Below are 24,173 nucleotides of genomic sequence, written 5' to 3'. Positions count from 1 at the left end.
ATGTAAAAAGTCCACAAATCACAGTTCTAAACGAGTTCGATCACACAAGTTGAAGGCCATGCTTCGGAAAGTGTCAATTTTCAAGTTATTTTGAAAATAGAACGGGAAGGAAAAAGTTCCATAGTTGTTCCCAGCACACGGTGAGCCAGATTCAGATTAGAAGTCCTGGCTGGGAGACATAACACTATCACTGCCTGCTACAGCAGGGGACAAACATTGAAGTACCTCGCATAGCACGTCAAGTGTGCATAGATGTAACTCCTCCTGTCCAGTAGCTGGTGTGTACGCTTCTGGAACCGGATTCGAAACCTTGATGTCAATGTTGGAGCTGAAATTTAATTCAGTCATGAAAGGCACCTACGGCTCCTCAAGGAAGGCATGCGTCAAAATGGGAATACGCTGGGGACAAAGTTGAGCATTAGACCACAAGGGCTCCAGCCTGGAGTCTAAGTCTGCTGGCGTCTCCGTCAGAGGGGTCAGTCGCATTCGCTTCCGCAAAACAGGAATCGGAAGACAGGTACGATGCAGTCCTCAAAGACTGGTCTGAAGGATAAGAACCATGAAGCACTTAGTTCCTTTAGGCAAGGTGCACCGAGATGCTGTATCATGCACTCATGGTAATGTCTTTCCAGGAGAGCTTTCGCAATCTCGCTGGCGGATGGTCCGTCCACTGCGCAGCAGGTAGACGATAATCAGCATTCCAGCTACAGCGAGCAGGATCAGAGGTAGACCCCCGAAAATGCTTCCAAACATGGAGTGTATGGAGTTAGGGATAACTCCGAGGATAGTCTGGAATGTGCTAAGGAATCCGGACCTTATGGTCTTAAATAGGTGAATAATGCCACTCGTATCAGACATGTTAAAGATACGACCCACCATTTCTAAAAAATGTAGGGGGCAATTAGTTCAAATTAGCGCCTGTATCTCGTTCAAGGTCCTTGCAACCTGAAGTTCAAAGGTTTTTCGAGCGAAGGTCAGCGGCACGGTTTGTTGTAAAAGCATGGCTTTCATTCTGCTCAAAGTATCAAAATGTATCAACAAAATATTCAGTGAAGGCCATACTAGCGCCTCCCTGGCTGTATTTGTCGGAGGGAACAATACTTGCATACAGCAAGTAACCCTAGTGTTCACTGCGACCAGATATGCAATGCCTGGAAGCATGCCACAACAACCTTGATCGTTCAGCATCAAGTAACTCCCATTTGAAAGTAACTCGAACACTGGCGTTATCACGGCAGCTGGTGTTCCTTTCATGTGGCAAGACAGATTCGAAACTGAACCATTACAGGCTCCGTGCAAAACAATATTTTGGCATATGAGAGAACCGCTTAAAGCGTTCTTGCAGTTGGTACCACTAAGAAATACTGTTGTGTTTCGATTTAGATGCCTGTACATAGGTTTCCCTGAATCTTGTCCTTATATAGGCACAATTCGCGTTGCTCTCATTTAGGCATAGAATCCCAGTCCTTATTTAGGCATTAGAAATGCAATCCAAATACAGGCATGGTCACCTACATCCATCCATCCCACGTCACAACGAGTTCTTAGAAACCAGACCCTTAAGACGTCGGAACTTTCCCAAGCTAGGATTATTGATTTCTCCAAGAACTCATTTATTATGCATGAACTACTATTCCTTAGGGGTTCATCCATGAAGTCTTCCTCTGCCCGACTTTACGTCAATGCTAGCATTCCTAAGCACCTTCCAGGTATAAATATACCTCCCCTTACCATGGCAAACCACAGCACAGCTCGGCATGACTTGACTGCATGGTTCGCCACGGCAATTTCGGAAGAGACCATATCCCGGCCTGACGCACTGACTAGACGCTGTCATCTCTGCTCGCAGAGAATCCAGCCTCCAGTGTTCCGACTCCCTTCGCGGGGTGTTAGAGTTTGAGACCCAGAAAGAGATTCCCACCTTTCTCATTCTAAAGGTATGGAGCCGACTAGAACCTAGAGGGACTCTTGGCATACAAAACTTAGTATTTACCATACTATAAAAGACAGCAACATAATATATGTCATAGCTAAAAGACAATGCTATTGCAGTATTATTTCTTCTTACTGCTCACGCTGTGCGTATTATATCTTGCTTACATGATTGTAACAGCTCATATCTCTTACACGAGAAACAAGACTGTTCAATAAATCCTTTTATTGAAACGCTCGTCTATCTATTTTCTGTGTAACTCTGGAGAAACTAAGCATGCACGATTGACTGAGTGAAACTGGTATCTATTGTTTCCATGGTTCTCAGACGTGTTTCGATTCTAAGGGAAACAAAGTTGTCATGTTTATGCGATTGTCAGAAACGAATCCCTTCTTGTTTATGCGAGAAGTTTCTAGTGACCTTTGAGTTAGCTGGCACAAAGTAATTAAGTTTAATGTACTCGATAGGAGCACACTGACCTTGGTCCTATGCAAAAACTATAGTGTATATTATACCAATGCGCAGAGCCTATAAGGGAAATAGGAACTATACTACAATACTTCTCGATCCCCATTCCGGCATCGGAACTATATGGTAAATCCCAGGATTTCTTAATGTATTCTTTACCCAACTTTTCATATGTGCCTGCCTGCCTCTGTTCAAGGCAATAGTGAAACTGGAATGTAGTGACCGGGAAAGTGATTGGGCCATGGATAAGCCACTCAGTTGATGGTAATTCAGCTACTGTAAATGGAAGCCTGTCCAGTTTTTCAATTTGTAGCATTGTATATTGAGCTTCCCTTTGTGCCATTTCTATCTGTGTATCAGTTAGATTGTATTTTGAAAACCAGAGACGCACTGTTTATAAAACGCCAAGGCACAAGGCCTGCACGCAAGGATTGTAGCATCCAGCTCAATAACGTAATAGAACGTAACTGAGATTAGCCGTGTTGCAATATGGCTGAATCCTGTTTCAGTATGTCAATAGCAGAAAATACAATGTTGCCCAATGAATATACTCTGGAGGTCAAAGTTGTTAACCCATTATCCACCACAGCAAAAGCTTTTTCTAAGTTAACACGGTCTATTTCCCGTATTCTGTCTGTGGCTTCTTGTTGGGTAATCTTCCAGATTTCATTATAGGCAGCATAAATGCCTGCATACATGAACATTTTTGACGTTGTTTCCTAGGTCCTAGTATAAAGTCCCTAAGATCCATGTCTTGTGTAAGTAAAGTTTAGTGTTGTTTCACTTCTGCAAGTGTCGAGGGCTCTAGCTATTGTAGGCACAACTTCCCAACACCATACGATGTTACTACCCCTGGATGTTCTCTCTGTACATAACGTGGGTCTGGCCTATGTATATTGAGTCCCTCGGTGATGTGCAGGAACCCATTATGACATGTGTTTGTGTCTAAGGGCCAAACCACCCACTCCTTCCAGTTGGGATCTGTTCTATTGTACTTCAGTATGTCATCAAGTATTGCCCCTTTCCTTTAAGAAGAATTTTGCCCACCATTCTTTGGTGCTGGAAACTTTGGAGTGTTCAGTTCCTTCATCTTGGCTATTCCTAGACAGGATGTTTGTTGCACAGTGTCATTTAAAAAAATTATCTGCTGTGAAATGAAGCAAGCTTTAAATAGTGCCTCTGTACCCTGGACTTGCCAGTCCTTTGAACCCCAAATTGTGTCAATTTCGTCTTGCCATAGGTCGAAACCCTGTTCAGACAATTGGGCCGAAAAGGAAGCAGAGTAAATCTGTTTAGTGTTTGTTAGCATAATTTTCAGTGCTGATTCTGGTGCAACCTTATAATAAAATGAGGCTGGATCTGTGATGTTAAACCCTGAAAAGTATGCAAATCTTTGTGAAAATCTTTGTGAGCTACTCTTTGGTGGTGTTGGGAAATGTTCCCACTGTTGGTACTCAAATACATTCCTAGGTGAAATGGACTTGTGTAGGAAGTGATGGCCATAATGTTGACAGCAGTACAATTTATCATAATCTGATGAACCTCCCAACATTTCATTGTTAGAAAAGGCAGCAGTTTCCTCTAAGTCAGATAACATGTTACTAACTGTTTCAGTGTCCCCAATCATCAGAATATGTACTGGCGTTAATGAAATCTCTTAATGAGATTTTAAATACATGATTAATTTTTAAAAGTTTGGTCAGTCCAAATATGTTGAAATCAATCTTGTCCCAAACTATACCATCCGGTATAGGAACAGCTATGATGCTCACTGATGACAAGTCTCTATGTTCACGATGCGACGATGTGTGTGGCTTCAGGATGACGTTGACCTTTTGGTCTGTGGAATCTTATTGAAGATAATAACCATTAATAAGCATACTAAAAGTCAATACTAAGCCTAGCCATAAAAGAAAAAACCATTATCCCAAAATTACCCAGAGTTCAATCCAAGGTGATATCCAGTATGTCTTTTGAAGAAAAAGAAGAAAGATCTTTACTAGTAGCTTGGACGGTGTTTTGGCTGGCGTCGTTTCCGGCTCACTTGGATCCAGTGAAAACGTATCAAAGTTCATGAAATAGCCAGAAGCTGTTTGATCAATTGTAGGAATTGTATCCGGATTAGTGGAAATGTTATATTCCTCTCGATGAGGCAAGTTGATGTAGATGCCTGTATTTGGTCGAATTGCAACTTGTGAATTATTTTGAGTTTGAATAACTGCTTCAAGTGGAATAAGTTCATAGCGTTGATGCTTAGTCCTTCATTTCTTACAGGTGGTTCTTCAACCGTGATGAGTCTCTCTGTTTGAACTTCTTGGATTGTAGCTAGAGGAGGACGACTGCTACATCGGAGTCCACTAGGCCTACTGTTCCGTATTGGCCACATAGTGTGGTTTGATGAAGTCAATTGAGACAAATCTTTTTTCCTTTTTTCCGGCAAGAGGCAGGAGTAGCACAGTTCTTGTCCCATGCACTGCAAGGACTGGTACAGGTTTTCTGTAAGAAGGTTCAAATTCCTTTTTATCCGCAATTTTCTCTCTGACCAGATCCCTGACTTTTGGGATCCAGACAGGTCTTGCCGCGACTACCTTGACTTCCTCAGTGGCGGTCTGCTTTAGATGGACATTGCTTTGTTTTGTCCTGGATTCTTTCAGATCTTGTGAAACAGCCAAACGATCATGGATGGCAAATGGTTTTTCATCCGCCACTGCGCCTTCACAATCAAAATCAGGTACCCACATTTGTGTCCCAAAGAGGACCTCATATGGAGTGACTCCCCCTAGTGAGCTTCTTGTCTGGTTATTTAATGCCCGCTGACCCCCTTACAGGTGTTTGACCCAACTACCGCCCTTGCCTAATACCTTTGCTGTTAAAGATTGCTTTAAGTCCCGGTTTTTTCTCTACACAACAGAATTTCCCTCAGGATGATATGGAGATGAGAACCGCAATGCAACGTCCATTCCGTCCATGGCCTCTTTGTAAGCAGGAGAGCTAAACGCAGGGCCGCGGTCAGAGTGTAACGTGCTAACTGCGTATGTCCCGATAAAGACTCGCAAATCTTTTATAACAGTTCGAGCGTCAGCAGAACGCCGAGGCCAAACCCATAGGAATCTCGAGCAGGAATCTACTGCAACCATGATGTACTTGTAGGCCCCGTCGGTTTGTAAGGGGCCGCAGTGGTCCAAGTACACACATACGAGAGATTTGTCTGACTTCAGTAATGGCGTCTGTGCTGGGCGTGAAATGATGGAACCTTTTATCTGCTGGCAGATGTCGCATTTCAAGACTTAGAGGGTCATTAGTATGACGGGCGGACTTTGTCCGCCCGCCATACGCCCGGGAATCGGGACCGCCCGCAATGCTAGCGGCGGTCCCGCACCCTCCATTAGCTGAAAGCACCGCCCGCCGCAATGCCACAAAGGCAGGTTGTGCCTTTCAATGCACAACGTGACAGGCACCATGCGGTACCTGCCACATTGTACATTGAAATGCAGAGGGTACCATAGGTACCCCCCGTGTGTACCCCCCACCCCCCAGAGTCCCTGGGGGCCCGCAATAGGCCCCCGCAAGTAAACTCCGCATGCCTTTCCGTGGCCGCGGAAAGGCATGTTTCCGCCCCCATTGTAATATGGCTGGCGGTGTCTAACAGACACCGCCACCATATTGAACCCTTTTCCACCCGGTCGACTTGTCGACCGGGCGGAAAAGTGGCGGACGGTCTTTCCGTCCGCCGCGGACCCCCCAGCCATCGTAATATGGCGGGGGGTGTTTGCAGCATGGATGGCGGGCGGATCGCCCCCACCGGGTCGGCGGTGACTACCGCCGGCCCAGCGGGGGCGGTCCGCCCGCCATCCTAATGGGGCCCATAGTCTTTAGTTTGCTTAGATAACCCTGGCCACCAATAGCGCTGTTTCAGTAAAGAAATGGTCGCTGTAACGCCTGTGTGCGCAGAGCCCAAACCCTCGTGTGCAGCTAGTATTAACCCCTGCCTACAATCCATATTTGGTATTACTCTGTCCCCCACTCCAAGAATTTGAGCATATGGAATGTTTTGTGCATCTAACTTATAGGAGTATTTGAGTGGAAATGTTTTAGGTACTGTTGTGCTGCCTTTGCGTGATGCAATGACAGCTACCATTATTTCTCCATCTATTTTCGTTTGTGAACGAGTCAGCGCAGACACGGAAGCTGAGCGAACAGCCTCCTTTGCGGTTTCATCAGCCAATGAATTCCCTTCAACGTGAACGCAATCACGTTGATGACTCAGTGTATGGCTCACACGAGTCCTCGGTAGCTCGGCTTTCAACTCTGCTACCTGTTCCCATAGCTTTTTATGCTTAATTGTGCCACCTTTTGCATCTTTAAACCCGTTCTGTTCCCTATGTTGTAAGTACTCATTGTACAACTGTACACAGTAAAAAGAATCACACACGATAAGTGTGGGGAATTCATGATCCGTATTTTTCAGTGCAAGTATTACTGCTTTAAATTCTGCCACCTGAGCCGTGCAGTCTCCTAGAGATTGCGTCTTTGTGCAGCTAGGATGGAACTTGCCATAATGCATGCAACCTTTGCACACGCTGAAAAATATTGCTGCTTACTCCCTATGGCAGGTTGCGCAGATCCGTCAGTATAGATAATATATTCATATTGATCAAGAGGCAAGATTTCATTTGCCAGAGGATATTCTTGTTCATATTGCAGGAATGCTTGAGTTTTTAAACTCTGATCAAATCTGTACTCAACATCTGTTGCAGTAAGAGAATTAGCCCATTGTATCCATCTCTGATGTAACGCTTTCGCATTTGGGATGCTGGCCTTTGTGACAGCTTCTAAAGCTGGTACTGGGGTTACGACAATGATGCGTTTCCCCTGAGCCAGTGCTCTTTCGCTGGCCACGGCAGTCTGAACTGCTGTCAGGATTTTTTCTGTTGAAGTGAAACGCATTTCTGCATTTGTGTACAGGTGTGATTTGTATGCAATTGGTACAGTTTTCTCCTCATTAAAGGTTAAATAGGTGTACCCGCATTGACCCGCTATTATTCTGATTACTAAGTGGCGTACGTTTACGCGCGTTTGTAAGTGTTTGGAAGCCATCGGTGAACAACCTTTACAACGCAACTATTACAACGCACTACACTTACAATGAAATTTTTACAACGCAACATCCACTACAACGCATTCCATTACATCGCATGACACTACAACGCATGTTTAAAAACTACCTTTACAACGCATTCCATTACATCGCATACTACCTTTACAACGCATACCATTACAACGCAATCCAACACTTACCCTACTGTTGCACCCCCTGGAGTTAGAATAGTAATTTTTACCCCTATACTATCCAATACTTACCTTAAATGCAATTTAATATTATGCGTTGTAATGGTATGCGTTGTAAAGGTAGTATGCGATGTAATGGAATGCGTTGTAAAGGTAGTTTTTAAAAATGCGTTGTAGTGTCATGCTATGTAATGGAATGCGTTGTAGTGGATGTTGCATTGTAAAAAATGCGTTGTAAGTGCATGCGTTGTAAAAGTGTGCGTTGTAACGACATACATCCGAAGCCATCATGTCTTACTGGAGTAAGCAAAGAATATTGGTATGTTCTTGTGTCCAGTCCCTGGCTGAAAACTCAGGTTTTATTAATTCATAGAAAGGTTTTACCCTTTGTGCGCAATTTAAAATGTATGTCCTGCCGAAATTTAGGAATCCCAGTATTGATTGTAGATTTTTAATGATTTTAGAGGTTGGAGCAGCGCACACTGCTCTAAAAAGTTAGCTGCCAGACTTTTGCCTTCACTTGACAGCTCATATCCCAAAAATAGGACATTGAGGTGGGCTATTTTTGACTTTTTAAAGTTGAACTTATAGCCCTCTGCGGCAAATCCCATAATAATGGTGCTTACCCTGGTCAAGTGCCTCAGTAAGTCGTTGTCAGTCAAATAAATATCATCCACATAGGACAACGCTTCTTCATAAAAATTTTGAAGTAACTCTGTTATTCTTACTGAAAATACACCTGGGCTATTTTTATACCCTTGTGCTAAACGACAGAATTGTCGCTGGGACCCCAACGCACTGAAGGCGGTCAGATACCTGCTTTCAGAAACTATATATTTTTTTTTTGTAAAACCTTTTATTAATCCGCACCAGCATATCAGTTACATTACAGAGGAGTAAGAAAGGGATCACAAGTTGACAATAGGTTACATCAGGTAGTACAAAAATGTCATTTGGAAGGTCTAGGGCGAGGGGGGGTCATCTCCAATGGGGGAGAAAGGTGGCTGACATATATCTCCACGATATGAATTCCACATGCCCCACACACAAACCCACTTCTTAGGCCAACCACGGGCCACATATACAGCTTTTTCTCTGAACATAGACCAGTCTAAGTCTTTCTCCATGTCGCCCACCTCCGGAGGCTGAGATGCTCCCCACCTCTGAGCGATGTTACTCTTGGCAAGCATAAGTCCCAGAGTGGCCCACTGTAGCAAGCAATCATTCAAATAAATCGGCTCCCAAATATTCAATAGACATCTACGAGCGTTCAGGCTGAGTTGTGTAGACAGGACAGTGTTAATAACATCATGTACTCTACGCCAGTAAGATTGAATACTATCACAGTCCCAAATTATGTGCATAAAGGTACCTGTTTGGCCACATCCACGTCTACAGTTCCCCATATCCATTCTCCCCATCCGCACCAGTTGGGGACCAGTTACATACACCCTATGGAGTATTTTGAGCTGAACAAGTCGGGGGCGTGCAGGTATCGCCACGACTCTGGGCGAGGACACGGCCTCCTGCCATTCTTCATCGTCCATCTCAATTCCATCACTGGACCACTTCTCCTGAAGCGATTGGAGGGGGTCTGGCATGTTGTTTATTAAATTCTTATATATTAAGGATATGGTGTTATCAGGGACGAGACCATCTAAAACTCTGTCCTCCAGTGGAGAGGACTCGGGAAGGATGCTACCGCGCTGCAGGTGGGTACGCAAAGCGTGCCTGACCTGTGTGTAACGGAAAAATTCTGAATTTGTTAATTCGAATTGCTGCTGTAAGGCAGCGAATGGTTTAACATCAGTTTTATCCCAAAGATCACTTATTTGCGAGATTCCTATAAGGTCCCACTTGTTGAACCCTTTGCTTTTTCCACAGGCTACCCAGTTGTTCGGAGTCCCACAGTGGTGTCGCAAGGGTCAGCCTGCGACTCCATCCGAGACATTTAGTGGCTGTGTGCCAAACTTGAACTGAGTGTTTGGTGGGACCCGTGAGAGGAAAGCGGCGCGGCCTGGAATAAAGGGCTCTATTATAGTTCCCACCCGGTAGGAGCCACCTATTAACCTGAGTTCCCGGGGCAAGTGTAAGTGCCATGGTTTATGGCCGCCAGATGGGCCGCCCAATAATACTTTAATATCAGGGAGGCTGATGCCCCCATCATACCAATTTAAAGTGAGCTTTTTAAGGGCAACACGTGGCTTTTCACTCCACAGCAAGTCCCGTTGGGAGATCCTCCACCTCCCTAAAGTAGGACGCCGGGACCAGGTCTAGGGAATTCTGCAGGGCATATAAGAACCGAGGCAAAGACATCATCTTAAATAGGGCCGCTTTTCTCAGTAGGGAAAGCGGAAGCGATTTCCAGTTGCTTATGTCCTTATGCAGCCTAGGGGGACCGTCTCGGAGAAGTCAAGTGAAGCAGGATATCATCCGCGTAGAGCGAGATGCGGTCCTTCCAATCTGGGGACCAGCGCATGCACCGGATCATCACGTCTCTGCGTATTCACGCCGCCAATGGTTCCAAGGATAGGGCAAACAGGAGGGGGGACAATGGACATCCCTGCCGGGTCCCCCGGCCCAGCTCAAAGATGGCAGATTTCTTGTTATTGACCACTACTTGGGCTAGCGGTTTAGCATATAAGAGCTGTCAGGCGCTATATTTTGGCAGAAAAATCCATTTGAGATATCCAGTGTGGTTTTGTATTTTTTGCGCACAATGTTATTTATTAATGCGGCACTGTGTGCATTTTGGACAGCAAATGTCTTTGTACATGAGTTTAAATATCTGTAATCTAACACCAGACGATATGTGTTGTCAGGTTTAGAAACAGGAAACAAAGGATTGTTCATTGGTGAGGTACATGTTTCAATGACCCCCTGGTATTCAAGTTGATCTAAGATCTCCCTGACCTGTTTTTTAGCTTCTTGCTTTCTTGGGTATTGCCTCTGAGCAGTAGGTGAAACTTTTAACGGGATCACAAGGCTGAGTTCTCATCCCACCCTGCGTGATTTTTGTACAATGCAGGAGCTTGGGCTACTGCCCACTTCTGTGCATAAGCATTTTTTAAGTGAACGGGAACGTAGTTGGAAACTGCAGGAAAAATTACACTTTCTCCCCTGAGGCACTCCATAACGAATGCAGGGGGCCAATCTTGTTCTGCTAACAGGATGTCATAACCAGATGATAAGTTCTTCCAAAAAAGAGCTTTTACTTTCCTCGGCTTGTCCCCGTCCAGCCGGAGTGTTACTTCATATAACTTATGTGGGACGCTCACCCTGGTGTCTGGTGTCTCCACCGTGATGTAATCATTCAACTCTGCTGTCACCAGAAATTCCTTCAGGTTCAGGCGAGCTATTGTTACTTCTGCCGCACTGTCTAGCATAGTCAGAGCCCATTCCCCGTTCAGAAGTTGTGTCCTCAGAATTCTGGGCATGTCTGATTTTCAGACCAGCAACTTTCTTTTTCTTAAACTGAGGTTTGGGATTTTGTTTCTCTTCTTTTTTAGAAGTAAAGTCTTGAGCGCTGTTGGACAGGCCACACGAAGGGCTTGCTCCCTCCCCGCACGACAGGGCCCAAGCTCCGGCCCGCCAGGCGTGACCCACGAAAAGCACCTGCACCCCGTCTCCCGACGGAACTTCTGCCCTCGGACCTCCATGCATCACGGGCCCCAGCCCCACCGGCTTCCCCGGCCGGGTCAAGCCGCCATCTTGGGCCCTACACCACGAGGCCGCGTGGCCTCCCCCCGACCCTAACCCTGGGCCTGGCCGGCCCCGACATCCCGGCACCACCATCCACCCAGGAGGTGAGCGGACCACTTGGCAGGTCAATGGGAGAACGAAGCGTCAAGAGCTCTTCCCCCGCCAGGTGCCGATCGCCTCCAGCTCCGCCAGGCGCTGGCTCCACCCCCTGCTGGGTGTCTGGACACCTTCATCCCGGACCCTCCGACCTCCAAGTGCGGGGGCCCGGACATCAAAGGGCGCCTGCCCTATAACTGGAGCAGCTCCGGAGCAGGAGGGCAGTTGTATCCTGGAGTCGAGAGACACCGAGAGAACTCAGCCTTGACGGACTACTGGCGCTGCCGTAGCCCTATCTTGCGAACTATCGTCCTGCCTGCTGGCGCTGCCGCGGCCTTCTGCAACATCCATCCTCGTCGGGACCTGCTGGCGCTGCCGCGGCCCGTTGTAACGACCATCCTCACCGGGACCTGCTGGCGCTGCCGCGGACCGTACATCGACCATCTCCACTGGGACCTGCTGGCGCTGCCGCGGACCGTGTATCGACCATCTCTACCGGGACCTGCTGGCGCTGCCGCGGCCCGTACCAGCCACACCACCAAGCTCGAGGATTGTGAGCTAACCATCATCTCATCCGAACTACCTGACTGGTAAACAGACTGTCCCGCTACCCCTTCCCTATCCTAAGAGACCTAAATCGAGGGGACCCCTGAGTCCAGACCTCCTTGTACTATTTCATCGTACCTTAAGAAGTGCATATAAAGAACGCTAAATCTTATCCTTGTGTGGTGTCTGTCTGTGGGGGGGGAAGTTACTTGTCTGTACGATCGCTGGAGACGGCTCTCCCCGGAGACCTCTCCCCCCTGACCTCGGCCGACCCTCCCGGTCCGTCTAACATTGGTGGCCAGCGGCGCGATCCGAATCAACGCGTAATCGTACAGAGAGTAGCTCACCCCACGACAAAACCACGATGTCAGCCAAAGATAGCGGTTCCACTGAGAAATTCCAAATGGATAAGTTAGAAGAATACAGCCACCGCGAACTGAAACAATTCTGCATGGAACTAGGCATTGCTACCACCGGCCTGAGTACCAAAGATGATTTGAAGCACGCCCTTGAGTCGTGGACAGAAACTGGGATCGCCGGGCCCTCCGACCGAAACAGTGTCGCACCAGAGGGGAACGCCACGGCTCCCGAGGAGCGGGGAACGGGCCTCTCGCAGGAGGAGATCCAGGAAAGAGAAAGAACCAGATTACACGAGTTGGAAATGGCACGGCTCAAGATGGACGGTGAACTCAAGTTAGCCGAGCAGAAACTAAATCTAGAGCATATGCGGCTCCGAGAAGAACGAGAAGAAAAGCAGAGACAGAGAGAGCTTGAGGAAAAGAAAATAACACTCGAACACGAGCGCAAACTGGCGGAAATAGAACTTCGGAAACAGAATAAAGAACTAGGGGTGCCTGAGCGTCCGCACACCCCGGGGCCAACCGAGAAAAAAGTACACATCCCCAAGGATGTTGTCCGCGAGTATGTCCGAGAAGACGACATACAACAGTGGTTCAAAGCCTACGAGATCGCCATGACCTCCCACCGGATCGACCGGAGTGATTGGGGAGCCGGACTATGGGGGAGGTTCGTCAACGAAGGTCGCGATGCCCTGCTACAGCTCCCAGATCACCAAATGTCGTCCTACGACCACATGAAGGCTGCCCTCCTCACCCGCTACGGCCTCACACCCGAGATGTACCGCCAGAGGTTCAGAGATTGCACCCGGATCCCGGGCACAACTTGGGTGGAGTACGTTAACTATTTCAGCCGTGCCTTCGAGGGTTGGATCAAGGGGAGCCATGTCACGACCTACGAGCAACTCTTTAACCTTATGGTATGGGAGCACCTGTCGAACAACTGTTTCGTCGAGCTCAGGCAGCACCTCCTCGACAGCAAGCTGACTGACCCCCGGCAGCTCGCCGCCGAAGCTGACCGATGGGAAAGCACCCGAGTGGGCCGGAGAGGGCCACACGAGCAGAACCGAAGCAACCAAGGCCAGCACCGTCCTCGGGGAGGAGGAGGAGGCCAGGGGCGAGGGAGAGACGCCTTGCCGGCAACACCCGTGGCCAGCACCCCGCCTCCGGCCGGCCGGGGCAACCCCCCGATGCGTCCTGGGTTCCGAGCCAACGTCACATGCCACCGATGCCAGCGAGTCGGCCACTACGCCAATGACCCGAGCTGCCCGCAGAACCAAACACCCAAGCCCCGCCAGGTAGCTGCCGCCGCCCTGGGGGAAGAGCGATTATCGGAGGAACAGGAAGAGTATGAGCCGGCCCAGCAAGAGTGGGAACCGGCCGCCATGGTCCTGGCGTGCCTAGGGGGAAGAGACATGGTCCCGCGGGCTCCCCTACCCGCTAACACCAGGAAATACGGTCAGTGGGTGACCATTAATGGACATCGGGCCGAGGCCTTGCGTGACACAGGCGCCAGTGTGACGGCCGTCCGCTGTCACCTGGTGAAGCCCGAGCAGATCCTGCCGAACATTCTCTGCCCCGTCCGCTCAGCCGACAATTCTGAAAGTATGTGTCAAATGGCCTGCGTCCCATTCGAATGGGGAGGGGTCTCCGGCCTGTTGAAGGTGACGGTCCGGGACGATGCCCCCGTGGACTGCCTCCTGGGGAACGACCTCGAAAGTTCCCCGTGGGCCACCGTCGAGAGAAGAGAGCACCTGGGGATGCTGGGCCTCCCGGACTGGGCCTGCATAACCACCCGGTCCATGGCCGCCCATGCCGTCCCCCGATCAGAAGAACCAGAATGGCCAGCACCTCCGCCCCCGGTCGCCCCAGTAGAAGACAACGACGAGGCCAGCCCCCCGGAACCAACGACCGAAGGGGACGCGCAACCCCAGGACTTTCCCGGCCTGGCTCAGTGGCGTCAAGAAGGGGGGCCCACCCAAGAACAGTTCCGCCAGGAACAAAAGACCTGCCCCTCCCTCGAGGGACTCCGCCAACAAGCCAGCGCCCAGAACGCAGGGGACTCCACCGGATCTCACTGGGTCTACTGGGATAACGACCTGCTATACAGCGAACAAAGAATCGCAGAGCTAGGGGCCGGTCGAGTGCTGGTGGTACCTCTCCGCTTCAGAGACTTCCTACTCAATCTGGCCCACGATGTCCCCCTGGCTGGACACCTGGGCCAGGACAAAACTTACAGTCGCCTAGTGACCCACTTTTTCTGGCCGAAAATGAGGAACGACGTCCTGAACCACTGCTGGTCCTGCCCCACATGCCAAGCCAGCGGGAAGAGTGGTCGGAAGCTGAAAGCCCCTCTGCAACCCTTCCCTGTGGTCACCACCCCGTTCGAAAGGGTAGGAATAGACATTGTGGGGCCTCTGGACCCCCGCACGGCACAAGGACACAGGTTCATCCTGGTACTGGTGGACCATGCCACCCGCTACCCCGAGGCGGTGCCCCTACGGACCGTGACAGCTCCGGTGGTTGGCCGGGCCCTAATGGGGATCTTCTCCCGGGTGGGCTTCCCCCGAGAAGTCGGCAGCGACCGAGGCACGAACTTTATCTCCAAATACATGAAGACCCTCTGGCAACAATGCGGGGTCACCTACAGATTCACGACCCCCTATCACCCCCAAGGGAACGGACTAGTGGAGCGTTTTAACCGCACTCTCAAGGGGATGATTGGGGGATTGGAAGAGCCCCTCCGTCGCCAGTGGGATGTACTACTCCCGTGCCTCCTCTTCGCCTACCGAGAAGTCCCCCAGAAGTCCCTCGGCTTTAGCCCTTTCGAACTCCTGTACGGGCACCCTGTGCGAGGGCCCCTCAGCCTTGTCAAGGAAGGTTGGGAGATGGCCCCCCTAAAGACCCCTCCAGACGTCTTCAAATACCTCCTGGCCCTCCGCAATCAGACCCGGCGCTTCAGAGAGATGGCCAAGGCGAACCTCGAGGCCAGCCAGGAGGACATGAAGAGATGGTATGATCACAATGCCTCCTCCGTTGAGTTCGAGCCTGGTCAACAAGTGTGGGTGATGTCCCCTACCGAACCATGTGCCTTGCAAGATAAGTGGACGGGGCCCTTCAAAGTGGTCGAGCGCAAAAGCCCCGTCACTTACCTCATCGACATGGGGACCTCCCGAAACCCCCTTCGGGTCCTCCACACCAACCGACTCAAACCACACTTTGTGCGCTCAGAACTCAGCCTCCCGATGGCTACGGACAGTGGGGCAGAGGAAGACTCCGAACCCCTCCCGGATCTCCTGAAGACTCAGGAGAATGACGGCTCCGTGGACGGGGTCCGGCTCTCGGACGCCCTCACCTCGGAGCAACGCCAGGGCTGCCGAAACCTCCTGCTGCGGTTCGCTGCACTGTTCTCCCTCACCCCCGGGGTCACCCCTTGGTGTTTGCACGACGTGGACACCGGGGACAGTCCCCCTATTCGACACCGGGCCTACCGCGTACCAGATCGGGTACGGGCCTGCATACAGGAGGAAGTGGCCAAAATGCTCACGATCGGGGTCATCGAGCCCTCGGACAGTCCCTGGGCCAGTCCGGTTGTATTGGTTCCCAAAGCCGCTGCCCCCGGCACCACACCTGAACTGAGATTCTGCGTCGACTACCGGGGCTTGAACGCTGTCACCCGGACCGACGCTCATCCGATCCCCCGAGCGGACGAACTGATCGACCGGCTGGGGGCCGCCCGCTACCTCAGTATCCTCGACCTGACAGCGGGCTACTGGCAGATCGGTCTCACACCCCGGGCTCAGGAACGGTCAGCCTTCTCTACCCCCGATGGCCACTACCAATTCAAGGTCATGCCCTTCGGCATGAAGAATGCCCCCGCCACGTTTCAACGCCTTGTGAACCAGGTCTTGGCGGGGCTCGAAGAGTTCAGCGCTGCCTACCTGGACGATATCGCTGTATACAGCCGCCACTGGTCCGACCACCTCCTCCACCTCCAAGAGGTCCTACAGGCCCTCCAGCGGGCCGGCCTCACAATTAAGGCCAGCAAATGCCAAATTGGCCAAGGGTCCGTGACCTACCTTGGGCACCAAGTGGGAAGCGGGCTGGTGGCCCCGCTGCAACTTAAGATTGCTGCCATCCAGTCCTGGCAGCCCCCCGTCACCCAGACCGAGGTCCGAGCCTTCTTGGGGCTCACCGGCTACTACCGGCGGTTCGTGAAGGACTACGGCAGCATCGTGGGGCCCCTCACGGGTCTCACGTCCAAGAACCAACCAAAGCGGATTAACTGGACCCCCGATTGTCAGGCGGCCTTCGAGAAGCTGAAGGCCGCCCTGTGCACCGCCCCTGTGCTCCAGGCCCCCGATTACAGTCGGGAATTCGTGGTACAGACAGACGCCTCCGACCACGGCATCGGGGCCGTTCTTTCTCAATTGAACCCCGAGGGTCATGACCAGCCGGTGGCCTTCATCAGTCGACGTCTCCTGGCCCGAGAACAGCGCTGGAGCACCATCGAGAGGGAGGCCTTCGCAGTGGTATGGGCCCTCAAAAAGCTCCGGCCCTATCTCTTCGGTACCCACTTCCGGGTACAAACCGACCATCGACCCCTGCAGTGGCTGATGCAGATGCGGGGGGAGAACCCAAAACTATTGCGCTGGTCCATTTCCCTGCAGGGAATGGACTTCACCGTGGAGCACCGACCGGGCCAAGACCACGCCAACGCGGATGGCCTGTCACGATTTTTCCGCCTCGACGAGGAGAGTCCCCAAGAAGATGGGTGACTCTCCCCGCCTTCAGCTGGGGGGGACGCATGTTGGACAGGCCACACGAAGGGCTTGCTCCCTCCCCGCACGACAGGGCCCAAGCTCCGGCCCGCCAGGCGTGACCCACGAAAAGCACCTGCACCCCGTCTCCCGACGGAACTTCTGCCCTCGGACCTCCATGCATCACGGGCCCCAGCCCCACCGGCTTCCCCGGCCGGGTCAAGCCGCCATCTTGGGCCCTACACCACGAGGCCGCGTGGCCTCCCCCCGACCCTAACCCTGGGCCTGGCCGGCCCCGACATCCCGGCACCACCATCCACCCAGGAGGTGAGCGGACCACTTGGCAGGTCAATGGGAGAACGAAGCGTCAAGAGCTCTTCCCCCGCCAGGTGCCCATCGCCTCCAGCTCCCCCAGGCGCTGGCTCCACCCCCTGCTGGGTGTCTGGACACCTTCATCCCGGACCCTCCGACCTCCAAGTGCGGGGGCCCGGACATCAAAGGGCGCCTGCCCTATAACTGGAGCAGCTCCGGAGCAGGAGGGCAGTTGTATCCTGGAGTCGAGAGACACCGAGAGAACTCAGCCTTGACGGACTACTGGCGCTGCCGTAGCCCTATCTTGCGAACTATCGTCCTGCCTGCTGGCGCTGCCGCGGCCTTCTGCAACATCCATCCTCGTCGGGACCTGCTGGCGCTGCCGCGGCCCGTTGTAACGACCATCCTCACCGGGACCTGCTGGCGCTGCCGCGGACCGTACATCGACCATCTCCACTGGGACCTGCTGGCGCTGCCGCGGACCGTGTATCGACCATCTCTACCGGGACCTGCTGGCGCTGCCGCGGCCCGTACCAGCCACACCACCAAGCTCGAGGATTGTGAGCTAACCATCATCTCATCCGAACTACCTGACTGGTAAACAGACTGTCCCGCTACCCCTTCCCTATCCTAAGAGACCTAAATCGAGGGGACCCCTGAGTCCAGACCTCCTTGTACTATTTCATCGTACCTTAAGAAGTGCATATAAAGAACGCTAAATCTTATCCTTGTGTGGTGTCTGTCTGTGGGGGGGAAGTTACTTGTCTGTACGATCGCTGGAGACGGCTCTCCCCGGAGACCTCTCCCCCCTGACCTCGGCCGACCCTCCCGGTCCGTCTAACAAGCGCGCTGCTTGTCTCTGGACTGTGTGCGCTCTTCTCTGTGTTCTGACCGTTCTTCTCTTTGTGAGCCTTTCTTCGAACCCTGAAAGGAACAAGAGGAACGTGTATCAGTATCCTGATACCCGTCAGGTTTCTTAATATTATCCCTATTCCTAAGGTTGTACCTCTTTTCAGAGGGCTCCCTTTGGGGAGACCTACATCAAGATTGAGATCTCTTGTCTTTAACATTTTCTTTTTTATTATCCCACTTCTTTTTTGAAGAAGTAGCGGTCTGTTTAAAAGTGTCCTTTTCAGGACTTCCCTGTAATTGAGGATTTAAAGCTTTTCCCCCCAAACTATCTCTGCCTAATTTTGCATATGCAGTTTCTATTATTTTGGGTAGTTCATTCTCCTGTTCTAATGGAGTGAACTTCCTTAGGCGTTGGCGGATTGCCACTGATGCTGCTTCCCCTTTAATGTTAGCTAGTATAATGGCCGATACCTGTTCGTAGTTATTTAATAACTTCATCCCTAAGTTTAGGGAAGGTTCTGCTCCATAGTTGTTTTATACTTGTCTTAATACATCTGGCACTACTGCTAGTGAAGGAATACCATGAGTTCTGGTATATATGGCAGCAAAGACTGTACCCCAAGAGGTGCAGTCCTCCAACTGTGGTGTTATCCCCATGGGCAAACAGATTGTTAACATTCTGTGTTTTTCAAATGGTGCTGTATTTGAAAATACTGCTTCTAATTGGGTTATTTGCTGAGCTACCCAGAAAGGAATTTGTTCACGCTTTGCGGGCACTTTGCCCATTACCGGGTGTAATGTTTGTGGAGTAATTCTAGTTCCTGAGCTCTGTGGAAGAGCTAATGTAGTTGTAATTACTGTGGATTGGACCGCAAGTGTCCTCAAGACAAAGTTTGTCATGTTTCTGTAGAGTTTTATCAACTCTTCGGGTTGAACAAGTAGTTCATCCTGTGGCATTGTGTCAATGTCTGGATGTGGTGCATAGGTCGCTAATATCAGCCATGTTGCTCCTGGAATCCCTAAAGGACCAAGCCTTGCTCTGGTTCTTATGTGGGGTAGGGCGCCATTAAACCAGAAAATATGTTTCTGGAAAGTACGCGGAATCTCCGTCTCCTCAAACGGAGTGTAGACCACTGGAATGTCATCATGTAAGAAATAATGAAAAGTTTTTGTTACAGCATCTGCTGCTGGGAATATAACCCATGAGTAGAATACCTCTGTTTTGAAATCTTCGTGTGCCTCTATCACGAATATTAATACACCTCCTCTGGGTGATAACCCATGTTTGACAAGTTTAACTGTCAGAGTTTGTCTCACTTTGGCTGCAATTTGGATTGCATTTGTATCTTCCTCACTAGACTAATTAAGTCCCTGATTTAGATTCTCTATTGGGGTTAAGTTTAACTCCTCGTCCGCCATCGTGTTGAAAACATGGAATTATTGTCCAAGGAAATTATGAGAAAGTTTTATACAAAGGGTTTATGCACAATTTTGGGAAATTTTCCTTTCAAGCTTGATTAACCATAGGGTATCGCGACTACTCAGCTGTGGGTCTCTGAGAATAAGACCAAGCACAACTGAGCTACTCAGATTCTACTGTTGAGTAAGTGCGCCTTTATTATATCATGTTGGGCGCCATGTTATGTAGTGCCAAAAGTACCCTGTCATGCAGGACCTAGGACGTTTACGGATAACATATACTGTGGGTCTGGTGGCAGACTAGCTCCGTACACCCCCGCCGCATATGTTAGCCTATGGTTTGCATTAGCTAGCTTGCCGTGCCACTAGACTCTCCTGCTATCAGAGAGATTAGTTTTTGGCAACCTCAGAACACAATAACCTCAGACTCGTGGAAACAATATATTACGTTTCACCCAGTCACTCGTGCTTGCTTGCTTTGCTCTCGGAGAAAGAAACAGAAGAAACAGTTGGACGTTTTCACAAGAATAGTTTATTGTTCCTTAAGTTCTTCTCATGTAAAATATATGCGCTGCTATAACTGTAATACAGTAGCAGAGAAATAGAACCAGCAGTACAGTGAATAGAAAGAAATAGTATTGTTCTACCATTGTGTAATAGTCATGAACAGATACGTGAATATAGAATGCATTTATAAAATAAAGTGCGTACTCCTAAGATGCCTGGCTAGATGTACCTAAGTGTACCTAGTATGTGAGTAGGTGCTATAGAGACTAAGCCTAAGAGTCTAAGGGCCCCATGCATCAAACTAAACACCGGTTGCATAACAGGCAGATTCTCAGAATCTGCCCCTTTGCGACCGGTAATTTTGCATTTGGGATGCATCATCCCAAATGCAAAAATCGCAAATTGCGATTGCATTTAAGGAATCGCAAATTGTGATTCCTTAAATGCAATGCTAGAAGAAATTTAAAATAGAGACTTTTCTATAATGAGTTGCAAATTACCGAAAAATAAAACAGGTCGGTAATTTGCAGAAACTTTAAAAAATTCACTAAAGTGCATTTTTCAAAGTTACATGTTACACACACACATGCCCTCAGGGCATGTGTGTGCGCAACATGGGTGCACATTACAATTTCAGGGGTGCAAAAGGGTGTCCTTTTGATACCCTTGCACCCCTGAAATTGCATGCGCAATTTGCGAGTACCTAATGGGTACACACAAATTGCGCATGCAATTCCCATTCATTCCTATGGGCCTGTAGGCCCATAGGAATGAATGGAAAGGCATTCCTTATTTGCGACTCGCAATTTGTGACTCGCAATTAAGGAATATTTAGGAATCGCTATTTTTTTAGCGATTCCTACATGCATAGGTTTTTGTGATTCCTTAATTGCGATTCCTTAATAATCGCAATTAAGAAATCGCAAAAGCCTTCCTTGATGCATGTGCCAGTAAGAGTCTAAGAGTTCCAAGAGCCAAGAATCCCACTAGGCTTTTAGCCGAACCCCATTACCTAAATAGTGAAAGTGTGGGACTTCGTCCTGGACTTGAGCTGGACACCCCACAAGGGATCGTCAGACCACTGTCAGCTGGAGCGATGGCATTCCGGAGCTGCAGCGTCTCTGGTCAGTGAGTCGGCCTCGAAGTCTCGGGCTCCTCCTGCCTTCTGATAGCAAGAGGTGCTGTATTTATACAGTCGATGATGTCTTAGCAATATCGATTGGGAAAAACCCACCCTCTGCATGGAACTAGGTGAAAGGTTTAGTCCATAAAAGGCTACAGTCCTTATAAGGCGTTATGTCCAGACAAGGCATTCTGTCCTTTTTTGGAGTTATGTCCTTATAAGGCTCGTTCATATGAAATAACGGGCGCTGATGTAGGGAAAGTGTACGATGTTCCCTGGACCTATAGTAGGGTACCGGTATGAAATATAACAGTTGTTTTTGATTTTCCTTTGTGTTTTCCCCCCAATAACCGTAGGGTTTGCAAAGCCATCTCGACTTTGTTCCCCGTAAACAAAAGTGTTTTTGACAAATCGCCATGTCAGGGCGACCGTGCTCGCCCTTCAGATCATACACTGGCCCCCAACCGCTGTGCTAAAAACCATAAAACAGCTTGGGCGGCGGCCCACTTCAAAAGTAATGCTCGAAGAACCTGCTTCCGTGGCACTTCAAGTGTGCCTCATTCTGTTAGTCGTCTGCAGCACACAATAAACGGGCAAAACTCGGCTTTACAAATTTAAAGCGCTTGGGAAGTCCATGTTAACTTTTCATAACAAGCTGTCTATATTGTGAAAAATACAGTGCGTCCCGGTTAATGAAGGGGACCGTCTCACGCCGCAAGTAAAGCATCCAGTCCCGGTGGGCGGGGCTAAAAGCGGACAGAGCGGCAACAAGGAGGGATTAAAAAGCGTCCTTCACAATAGAAAGGCTGCGTTTAGCATATGTTATGACGCAAGCCAATGGAAAGAAGGGGCGAGGCTTCAAGTCCCCTTCGGGATCCGTATTGATTGCAAGAGGCCTTCGAATGGCGAGAGCAGCGCACACGCGCGAACGGCAGACGAGACCTAAAAATGGCCCCTCCATATGTCCGATTGTGGAAAATACAGAAATCAGACAAAGATTAACTACTGTAAGTACTCTGTTACATAGAAATGACACATACATATAGCTTTCACTTAAAATTGAGCTAAATGAATGCATGTTTAAATGCTTAAAGGTGGTCCACAGACTACAGAAAATAAAAACACATTCAAGCAAATTATGTTGATGTTTTTCACAAGAGATACTTACTTGCGTCTCCATTTGATAGGTGTTTTCTTCAGACAACGCCCTCTCTTCCAGTTCTGAGACACTTTTAACCTTTCCTTCACTGGTATTCCAGGAGCCCTACCAACAGAACATAAAATATATATGGTGAAGAATCTATATTTACAGTTTAAAAGGAGCTAACTTGTGAGATTCTGTAGAACTACGTCATGCAACCAGTTATACAACAACAACAACAACAAAAACACAATTCTGGTTAGGTTTTCAATTTTTAGAGACGCGTAACTCTCCACTGAGCTTTGAAGAGCACATACTCGTGTTAAATGGAAAAGATGTGGAGGTATTCACAGAATGCTTAATCTAAGTGTACACTGTATAAAAGCTGTGATCAAGCAATCCGGTCAGCAGGAGACCGAATGAAGTAAATAGGTATAGCTGCAGGCCGAAAACTAAAAGCAGATAGGCTTGCCAGTGCTATTTTATGCTTTGAGAATACTGTACTTAAAAGAAGAGAAAGTCTGATGTTCTACCTTGTTCAATGACTAGCCACCAAGAAGAAAGTATTTCAAGTCATGTGATTCATGTCCCATGTGTCGTGGAAAGATTAGCTAACAACCACAGATAAAATGATGAGAAGGCTTCAATGAGGTGGAGTTTTAATGGCAATAAAACAGTTACCAGTCAAAATGGCACTTAAATCGCCATTTTGACAAGCGACCAGTACTAAGACTGGTCTTCTGTGCAATGGAAGTTATATTGAAGGAACCAAAGTTAATTTATAACTCAGAAAAAGAGAATAATATAACGTGGCCACCCAACAGGGAAGATGATTAAGTTTATTCTCTACCAGCAATAATGGAACTGGAGCCAACTGTAAGCGTATGTAGCTCTGGTATACTTCTCTGTTACCTGGGTCACTCACATTGGGAGCATAATGTAAACCTTGTGCCTAAAAAACTATCTCCCTCACTTTTATGTTACAGTCATGAGCAGTGAGTGGACATACTTGGTTGAAGGCAAAATAAGTTTAGGAAAAGCAAAAGACAACCACAAGGTTTAGACTCTTTGGTTTCCACTCGATTTACTACAAAAGTGCAAAAGTAACACAATAAGGGCCAGATGTATCAATATTGGATGTTGCGATTCCATAATAGCGAATTTTACTGTTTCGCTATTATGAAATTGCAAAATGCAATGTATGTAGGTTTCGCAATAATAATTGCGATTCCTATATATTCCTTATTTGCGACTCGCAAATTGCGAGTCGCAAATAAGAAATGGCTTCCCATTCATTCCTATGGTCAAGGAGGCCCAAAGGAATGAATGGGAATTGCACGCGTAATTTGCGAGTACCCAATAGGTACTCACAAATTGGGCATGCAATTTCAAGGTTGCAAGGGTGCCAAATGGACACGCTGTTGCACCCCTGAAATATGCATGTGTGCACATGTGAAGCATGTATGTACGCCACATGGCACCTAGAGACGGAGTTGGTGGTAATTTGCGATTCCTTAAAGCCAGGTCGCAATTTTTTTTTGCTTTCAGTATTGCATTTAAGGAATCGCAAATTGCAATTCCTTATATGCATTTGCAAAATAGGTAATTGCCAAAATTGCGATTCCCTATTTTGTGAATGCCTTTTGTGATGATACATCCCAAAAGGTTT

At 49.0% G+C, this 24,173-nt stretch overlaps 1 protein-coding gene across 1 annotated transcript in view; it reads right to left on the bottom strand.

The window, feature by feature from the left end:
* Positions 1-24,173, bottom strand: part of FBXW4 (F-box and WD repeat domain containing 4) — a 609,765-nt gene that overhangs the window by 440,575 nt on the left and 145,017 nt on the right. Inside the window, exon 2 of the mRNA XM_085606457.1 lies at positions 22,532-22,627. Within this exon, the coding sequence (XP_085462583.1) occupies positions 22,532-22,627 (96 nt within the window). The remainder of the gene's footprint in view (positions 1-22,531; positions 22,628-24,173) is intronic.

The sequence above is a fragment of the Triturus cristatus genome, chromosome 1_2, assembly GCF_964204655.1.
Source record: "Triturus cristatus chromosome 1_2, aTriCri1.1, whole genome shotgun sequence".
Lineage (NCBI taxonomy): Eukaryota > Metazoa > Chordata > Amphibia > Caudata > Salamandridae > Triturus > Triturus cristatus.
Note: the sequence above shows the minus strand (reverse complement) of the source record. Positions and strands in the feature narration are given on the sequence as shown.